The following is a 9,238-nucleotide window of genomic DNA, read 5'->3' as shown; positions in this document are numbered from 1 at the left end:
TGATGATATTCCTAATGGAAATATTTATGCAATGATTACTCAGGATATATGACAGAATGTAAGAGAAGCTTCAGCCAGGTCAATAAATATTTAATCTTGTTGCTAAATAGACCATTGGGTCGCATTTTAAGAGAAATCAATAGATTAAAAAAAGACATACTGTACTTTAGCCAAGTTAATTGATTTTTATATTAAAAATAAGAAATATGTTGACATATCTTTTTAGCAGAAAAATTAACAAAAACACTATTTCCATATCTAATGCTGTACTTAAATGGGTTTCTGCATCTGAATGTATTTTGCAGTAAATTTCAAACTTAGGATGAGGTTATATATTTATTATTTGTGTTGTGGAAGCACCAATGGGCCCTAGCCCTTCCGTGTGAAGTACTGTACAGATGTACAACAAAGAGTGAGTCCCTGTCCTGAAGAGTTTCAAACCCAGATGTAACAGTGATTGAAAGTATAACTGTTTGACAGAAGTATTTGCACTCATGTGATGAGATAAAAGTTGAAAATTTAAGGACATGAGCATTTGCTTTAGGTCACTGATAACATCTGACACCAGAAGCATTTGGTTAATGATAGCAACTGGCACTAATTATCAGGAGGGGACAACACATTTCCTGCTGCAGGGAGAGTGTAGGCTGGGTTTCCCCAGTATGTTTTTTTAAATGGCAGTGGTATGTTTCAGTGTGTGGAGATGCCTTTGTTTGATGTGTCTGTCTCTGCCAGAGGGCCCTTGGCTGTGGTGGGGCTGGGCCAAGGCAGGGAATGATATCATTCCATAGCATTCATCTTGAGGAGAATCTTCTAGGGCTGTGAGAGTGGCATATTCAGAAGGGTATTGGAGAAAGAAGTCCTGCAGGGCCAGATTTAGTACCTCCTACCTCCTCAAGGCAGTATATTTCCCAGGGGCCCCACTGCATTAGACCGGATCGAGGGATGAGGAGAACTCCTTGGGCCATATGGAGGGATTAGAGGGGTGTCCTCTCTACAGACTCAGGCACACACCACTGCAGTCTCTGGATCCTAGAGAGAAACATGAGAGAATAAAACCATAAGTTCAGCTGCAAAGCAAACCAAGAAAAGAACAGTAATGCAACAAAATCCCCATTTTAAATGTTATTGGACACCTGACAATGCTAAAAAAAGCTCATTCCCTCCACAAGCAGTTCCACATGAAGCGGGCAGTACTCAGTGCAATAGCTCCGGACCACCAAGCCCAGAATCAACTTGGCAATGATTCAGGGTGACCTTGACCAAGGCAACTACTCTGGGAATGTAAGAGCGTGGTAGGACATTCATCCTCTGCCCCTCATGCCACAGGCACAAATCCTCATGTAGGACAGAACCAAAGCAGTCCACTGGAAACAAACAGAAATGTAAACAGGTGAAGATAGACATTACATATCATAGACTGTACACCATTATGAAGAATTCAAGAAGAATGTGAGAAGGCTGGCAAGAATGATTAGGAAATGATGACACATTGAAGACTGGGATCGCTTATCTTAGAAAGGCAATAAATAAGTGAGGACATGATAAAAGTATATAAAACTATGGGGGCACAAACTTTATTACTTCAGCTGGCCAAATTTATTGTACATGCCAGAGGCTTCTTGCATCCCACAGGCTCCCTGTGTGCCACCCTCCCATCTCCAAGTCCCTGCAACACCTACCCCCAGCCCCATGCCAGGCCAGCTCCTTCTACCCATCCCCCACCAATCTTATGGATTTTCTTTCTGTCTGGGATATAATTCATTTAGAGTGTCAACATTTCTAAACTGTATTAGGAGGATGGGCGGAGCTGAAATGGGGTGTGTTCTTATGCTGACGATGTTAATTGCTGCCATCAATTTTTTTTTTATGTATGGGCAACTGCAGAGGTGGTTGAAGCTCTGAGTCTGCTAACCAGATGCATGAGTCTCCATGTATCTGCCATTCCCCCCTACTTTCTCAAATAAATTTTTTAGTCTGTAAGGTGCCACAAGTACTCCTGTTTTTTCCGAATGTTTCCCCAAACCAATAGGGTTCTACCCATTGATGCCTAGATCATTCCCTGAAATTTTGGAATTGATCTGATGTGGCATTCAAAAGCAATCATGTTAGACAACAAAGATGTGTTGGCCAAACAATGTGAGGGCCTAGGAAGAACAGCAGAGAGACAGTAGGTTGGGTGTCTCTGTTCTCCTTGTGTCATAACAAAAGAAGAAGGTGACATTCAATGAAATTAAAGGTAGCAAATTCAAAACTGATAAAAGGAAATGCTTTTTCACACCACATATAATTAATCTGTGGAATTCATTGCTACAGGAAGTTATTGAGGACAATAATTTATCAAGATTCAAAGACAGAATGGACATTTAGATGGACAAGAATATCCAAATGCATAATATTTCATGCTAACATATTTGAAGGGATACGAAACCTCCACTATCAGGGTTTAATTTCTAACTATTGGGAATTAGGTTGAGATCTGGATGTGGGACAAATTAGCCCCCATCTGTCTACTGGATTCGTTTCACCTTTCAACAAAGCATCTGCTGCTGGCCCCCGTTAGAGACAGTATAATGAACTAGATGAACCAAGGTGGCAATTTTGATATTCTTATCTGTTCCAGGAAAGCTCCAGTGATCTGTGGCCAGAATTCTGGGATAAGTGCAACAATCTGCAATTGCAGCAGAAAGTGTGCTTTGTGTCAATATCATGAATGGATACAATGCAGATTGTAATTTGTACCAGCACCAGTGGCAATGATACAATTCTCTAATGTAGAAACAGATGAAAGCGTAAACACTGCTAGCAGCAAATCTGTTAAAATAGTTGTTGGTCTTTAGTATCAGAAAGGTCCAGAGTAGAGCAGCATTTGTTGCCAAGTCTAGCAATTTGATCTCAAGTCTCATAATATTTGACTTTTTTTAAAAGCCTCAGTTCCTGAACACCTGTGATTATGTGAGAATCTCAGCTTTCATTTAGAAATAGTACATTTCTAACCCACAAGGTTGTAGAGCAGGGGTCGGCAACGTTCGGCACGCGGCTCACCAGGGTAAGCACCCTGGCGGGCAGGGCCAGTTTTATTTACCTGCTGACGCGGCAGGTTCGGCCGATCATGGCCCCACTGGCCGCGGTTCACCATCCCGGGCCAATGGGGGTGGCAGGAAGCGGCGCGGGCGAGTGATGTGCTGGCCGTGGCTTCTCGCCATTCTCATTGGCCCGGGACGGCGAACCGCAGCCAATGGGGGCCGCGATCGGCCGAAACTGCCACGTCAGCGGTAAATAAAACTGGCCCGGCCCGCCAGGGTGCTTACCCTGGCGAGCCGCGTGCCGAACGTTGCCGACCCCTGTTGTAGAGAAAAGTTTGCAAATGTGACCGAGAGCATCCTAAAGGCTCAAAACCTAGAAGACAAAGAAAAAGAACTCCAAATGTGTACGTATTTTAAATCTCATGATTGCCAAGCCAATCTCATGATAATTTTAGTCCTGATTTATGGTTTTTGAATGATTCAGGTTAGCAGCGCTGCTGCTTGTGCATCTAAGATAGCTCACCTTCTTCCCAGCTCTCTCAGCAATAAGACATTTCAAAGTGCATTGCTGTGCACACTGCTGATGCTGCTCAGTGTTCATTTTTTCTGGCACTATATCCTGTGCCACCGTACAATGGGATAGCTGCCCAGATTTTCCCAGAATGCACAGATTAAAACCCTGTTCAAGAAAGTGGTAAGTATCATGCACAAATACAGCTGACCCAGAGGTTGTATTGTGTTGGGAAAAAAGCTTCTTTGAGAACTCAGCCATGTTTGTTATGTCTGAATCAGATCAAAGTGTCAGGAACTGGTTACAAAAACATGGCTGTGCTTATGGGATCTGATTAAGAGAATCATAGGACTAGAAAGGACCTTGAGAGGTCATCAAGTCCAGTCCCCTGGCAGGACTAAGTATTATCTAGCCCATTCCTGACAGGTGTTTATCTAACCTGCTCTTAAAAATCTCCAATGATGGAGATTCCACAACCTCCCTAGGCAATTTATTCCAGTACTTAACTACCGTGACAGTTAGGAAGTTTTTTCCTAATGTCCAACCTTAACTGCCCTTGCTGCAATTTAAGCCCATTGCTTTTTGTTCTATCCTTAGAGGTTAAAGAGAATAATTTTTCTCCCTCCTCCTTGTAACAACCTTTTATGTACTTGAAAACTGTTATCATGTCTCTTCTCTTCTCCAGACTAAACAAACCCAATTTTTTCAGTCTTCCTTCATAGGTCATGTTTTCTAGAACTTTAATCATTTTTGTTGCTCTTCTCTGGATTCTCTTAATTTGTCCACATCTTTCCTGAAATGTGGCACCCAGAACTGGACACAATACTCCAGTTGAGGCCTAATCAGCATGGAGGAGAGTGGAAGAATTACTTCTCATGTCTTTCTTACAACAACCCTGCTAATACATCTCAGAATGCTGGTTGCTTTTTTTGCAACAGTGTTACACTATTGACTCATATTTAGCTTGTGATCCACTATGACCCCCAGATCCCTTTCTGCTATACTCCTTCCTAGGCAGTCATTTCCCATTTTGTATGTGTGCAACTGATTGCACCTTCCTAAGTGGAGTACTTTGCATTTGTCCTTATTTAATTTCATCCTATTTACTTCAGACCATTTCTCCAATTTATCTAGATCATTTTGAATTTTAATCCCATCCCCCAAAGCACTTGCAACCTTTCCCAGGTTGGTATCACCTGCAACCTTTATAAGGGTAATCTCTATGCCATTATCTAAATAATTGGTGAAGTATCTTTGGTTACTTTGTAATTTACATGATTTAAAGAAGCCCTCTCCCAAATTATCTGAGATTCATTCCTCAAATGTGATGAGGCCAATGTTTAACCTTGTCATTGTGTGGGTTGGCATGGGGGTAGGTACACAAACCTGTTAGTCTGCATTTTAATTATTTGTTGTTACTCAGTTTTGTTACTCAGTTGTTACTCAAGAATTTAGAGGTAGTTTTTCAAGGAAATTATTTTCCTACCATTTATCTCTGCTTCCCTCACCCACAGCACTGTAACCTTTTGTCTTTTTTTTAATGACCCTTCTTGTGGTGGCAAATAATTTGTTTGATTCAGTGGATCTCTTGTCATCCTTCATTTACTGCATGCTCAAACTTTTGCTTTCCCTCAAGTGATTCACTTTTGTTGCTAATGCTTTACTCTGCAGCTTATGGCTAAAGCAATTTTTCAAACTGGAGTTCAGGCAGGGTCTTTTGAGGGCAGCAGCTGTGCACTGTTTTAATTCTGCTTTGGTGTTTGTAGCATTGCAGCAACAGCTTCCCGGGGGCGGGGGGATGGGGGTGTAATCTTGGCATATCTAGCTGGTGGTTGGTTTTATGTTTTGCGGGGTGGAATGTTAAGCAGGCAGATGGAGGACAGAAGGTGGGTGGACAGGAAGGTAATGAGGAGATTTCTGCTAGATGGGTAGGTTGGAATACAAATCAAGCTGCAAAATGGACAGTGGGGGGACCAGCATGCTGACCAGGACTTTTCCTCATTTGCTTCAAAGATCTGTGTTACTGAGCCCTAATGAACGAGGAGTACTTGTGGCACCCTAGAGACTAACAAATTTATTTGAGCATAAGCTTTCGTGGGCTAAAACCCACTTCATCGGATGCACGCAGTGGAAAATACAGTATGCCAACACCCATATTTTCATGCTCTCTGTGTATATATATTTTCCTACTGTATTTTCCACTCCATGCATCTGTTGAAGTGGGTTTTAGCCCATGAAAGCTTATGCTCAAATAAATTTGTTAGTCTCTAAGGTACCACGAGGACTCCTGTTCTTTTTGCTGATACAGACTAACACAGCTACCACTCTGAAACCTGAGCCCTAATGAGTCCTTTTAAGGCATATTATATATTCTTTGCTGCTTAAAAATTTGTCAGTGGTGGAAGGAACCTGAACCATCCAATTAGCCATTTTGAACGAGCTCTCTCCTAACTCTCTAGTCATCTGGGTGCCCATAATCAAACCTCATTGAGCTGGAGTGAAGGATCAATCAATCTAATCTTGGATATGATCAACACAACCTCTGCAAAAAGTCCATCCAGAAATAGATTTGTGTATGTTGGAACGTGGACCTCTAATTTAATATGTGTTAGTGACCTTTAAATGTGATTCAGCAGAAAGAGATCGCACATATCTCTAATATCCATCCATTACAAGTTCTGTCTTTGTACAACTATTTTTTATCTTTTATTCACATAGGTCTGCTCATTTAATTTAAATTCCTCTTAATTTGAGGGAAGAATGCAAAATGAAGAGTATTCAGTACAGAGCAATTAGTGATAGGTATGGAAGAATACTGAACCCTTCATGGACATATACCTAGTGCCTCATATTTGGTGTTTCACTCTAGCCAAATTTAAAAATAAATACATTTTGGATAATTCTGCTCATCGTTGTGATTATATGGTGGGCTCAATTTTCTCTTCACTTCCCCTATTTATACTAGGAATAACTTCATTCAAGTCAATGGATTTTCATCAGTATAAAAATGCTGTGACATCAGAATCCTGCCATAGTGCACTTGAAGGTTACTCATATTATATAAAACACATTATATTTTAATATACACAGGCAAAGTTGATAGAATATAACACATAATAAATATGTAATGTCTTACAGAGAATATAATATTTTCCATAAGGTCATCATCTGCCTTGCGTATTCATGTGGGTTTATTACATTTTTATAAAGGTCAAGCTCTTTTGCTAATAGAATAATGGCATTGCACAGCACAGTTTTGCTGCTTTCACCACAGGGTTTCTTGAAGCAGATCCCGGGATGGAACATGGATGTCAAAATTGTAAACACACTGATTTGTTGCCATATATTGCTGCCTGCATCAGGCAGTTGCCTCTCTCTGAAGAAAAAAAAGATGTGTAGGAAGGAAGCTTTAAGCTGGTTTTGGAGGGATGGGATTGCTTAGCTAACATGCAACGAGTGTTTTCATCTTTATCTTCAGTGAAATTGTGATAAAGTCTGATTATAAAATATGCTATATGCATTTTTTTTAAGAGCTGAGTGGGAACTGGAATTTCAGTTTTGTGGGTAAGTCCATGGTTTTGACATCTGTTTTCATTCCAAATCAAAACAAAACATCAAATTTTGAAATTTTCCACAACACAAAATATTTTGAAAAAGTGCATTTAGATAAGCAAGTTTCATTTTGTTTTTTTAATATCATGACATTATATTCTAGTACAGTGTTCTCAAACTTTTGTACTAGTGACCCCTTTCACATACCAAGCCCCCTAATAAATTTAAAATACTTTTTTATATATTTAACACAATTATAAATGCTGGAGGCAAAGCGGGGTTTGGGGTGGAGGCTGACAGCTCGCGACTCCCCCAGGTAATAACCTGGCAACCCCCTGATGGGTCCCGACCCCCAGTTTGAGAACCCCTGTACTAGTATAATATAAATTTCAAAACCAAAAAAATCAAAACATTCCATTCTAATAAAATCAACCTTATCAAAACGCCACATTGTGATGGTTTTTCTAAACAAAATTGTGTCAAAAAACTTTCCCACAGACAGTTTCAATATAAATGAAATGGCTTTTTCCAAGGACAAAACATTGTTAGAACATTTTTGAGCAGCTCCAGGGTTTATTTTTAGAACTATTGTTAACGCTGTCCATTCAGTGATGGTACATTTGTTTATAGTAAGTATTGTGATAAACAATCATGTAGCAATGAAGACTTCAGCCATGATTATGCTATGTTATAGTGCCCCTGTGGGTGGGAATGTTTATAAAGTATTTAACTTAAGATGGCCACGTGATAAGGCGAGTCCTGCCATGGGCACCCTCCTGTAGTAGGCTGCGGCACAACCAGTTCATCCTCTTCAGTTTCCCTTTTCTTATGGAGTCCCCAGTAACTCTGTGCTTGTTTTCAGAGTATAAATAGCCCTTTGCAGGGATAATTTATTACAAAAGGTTCCACAACCATAATTCCCCACCACAGTTCACACAATACAGTTACTCTTTCAGATCTCTACAGTCCATCAACACACCAAGTACAACTCCAGCATCTCTCCCCACATGCCAACTTTCAAGTATAGTTCTGGTGCCCCTCACCATGCCTAGCACGCTGATATGGCTCCAGCATTCCTCACAGTGCCTCACCCCAGCTCCTCTAGCTAGGGGTACTACTCTGCCCTGTGTTTCCTCTCAGGTATGATTCCAGCTGTTGCCCAGAGACATCAGCAGGCTCACCCCTCCACCATTTCCCAGTCCTCAACAGCTCTCCGTCCTCAGCTTTCCAGCTCAGAGAGCCAGAAGGAAGATGCTGAACTCAGCCTTCAGCCCTTTCTGACCACGGCTCTCCTGCCTGGAGAAGCTTGGCTGTAATTCCCCCACCCCCTGCCTGCCTTCCTGCATTTTGCTTTCACCAGCCTGATCTGGCTCCATTGCTCACTAAAGAACTCTCACCACTCCTTCCTTCAGGGGCATCCTCTGAGTTTGCTCCCTTTCTGGACTCAGTTCTGAGTTCTCAGATGGTTCTCACCTCCACCTTCCTGATTCTCTCAGGTTCTGACCCAGAAGATCTCTGACTCACCCAGTCTTCTCCCCGTAGGACCCAAGTGCCCTCTCTTAAATCTCATTGGAGGTCAACTGACCTCTTACAGGGCCAGTATTACCCTGTGACAGGCTGACTAACAAGCAACTTTGTGTTGCTCATGTTTTGCTAGCTGATATTTTAAAGACAGTTGATGTCATTTTGGGGCAGCAGGATAGGGTGGGTAATACAGCAAAAGAACAAAATATCCAGTAACTTCTTGGAACGTACTGGGGACAACTTCTTGTTTGAGGAAGTAAGTGTGTAGGGGTGGGGAGGGTTTGGGGGATGGGATCAGCCATTTTAGACTTGATCCTGACTAACAGGGAGGGGAGGGATAGCTCAGTGGTTTGAGCATTAGCCTGCTAAACCCAGGATTATGAGTTCAGCCCTTGAGGGGGCCACTTAGGGATCTGGGGCAAAATCAGTACTTGGTCCTGCTAGTGAAGGCAGGGGGCTGGACTCGATGACCTTTCAGGGTCTCTTCCAGTTCTAGGAGAGAGGATATCTCCATTTGTTATTTTAACTGATTGTAAATCTGAAGGTGGAAGGCAACTTGGATGAAAGTGATCATGAAATGATAGAATCATGAAGCTAAGGAAAGAAAGGAGTGAGAGCAGCAGAA

The 9,238-nt window shown here is 41.7% G+C and overlaps 1 protein-coding gene across 4 annotated transcripts in view; it reads right to left on the bottom strand.

Moving 5' to 3' along the window:
* Positions 1 to 653: 653 nt before the first annotated feature.
* Positions 654 to 9,238, bottom strand: part of LOC128831105 (uncharacterized) — a 148,567-nt gene continuing 139,982 nt past the window's right edge. For all 4 annotated transcript variants that reach the window (XR_008443748.1, XR_008443747.1, XM_054017224.1 and 1 more), the window contains one exon: positions 654 to 1,032. Coding sequence is in view for 2 of the 4 variants with exons in the window: in XM_054017224.1 (XP_053873199.1) it covers positions 978 to 1,032 (55 nt within the window). In the remaining 2 variants the exon portion in view is untranslated. The remainder of the gene's footprint in view (positions 1,033 to 9,238) is intronic.

The sequence above is a fragment of the Malaclemys terrapin genome, chromosome 2, assembly GCF_027887155.1.
Source record: "Malaclemys terrapin pileata isolate rMalTer1 chromosome 2, rMalTer1.hap1, whole genome shotgun sequence".
NCBI lineage: Eukaryota > Metazoa > Chordata > Testudines > Emydidae > Malaclemys > Malaclemys terrapin.
The sequence above is the reverse complement of the archived record's forward strand: the minus strand, read 5'-3'. Positions and strand labels throughout refer to the sequence as shown.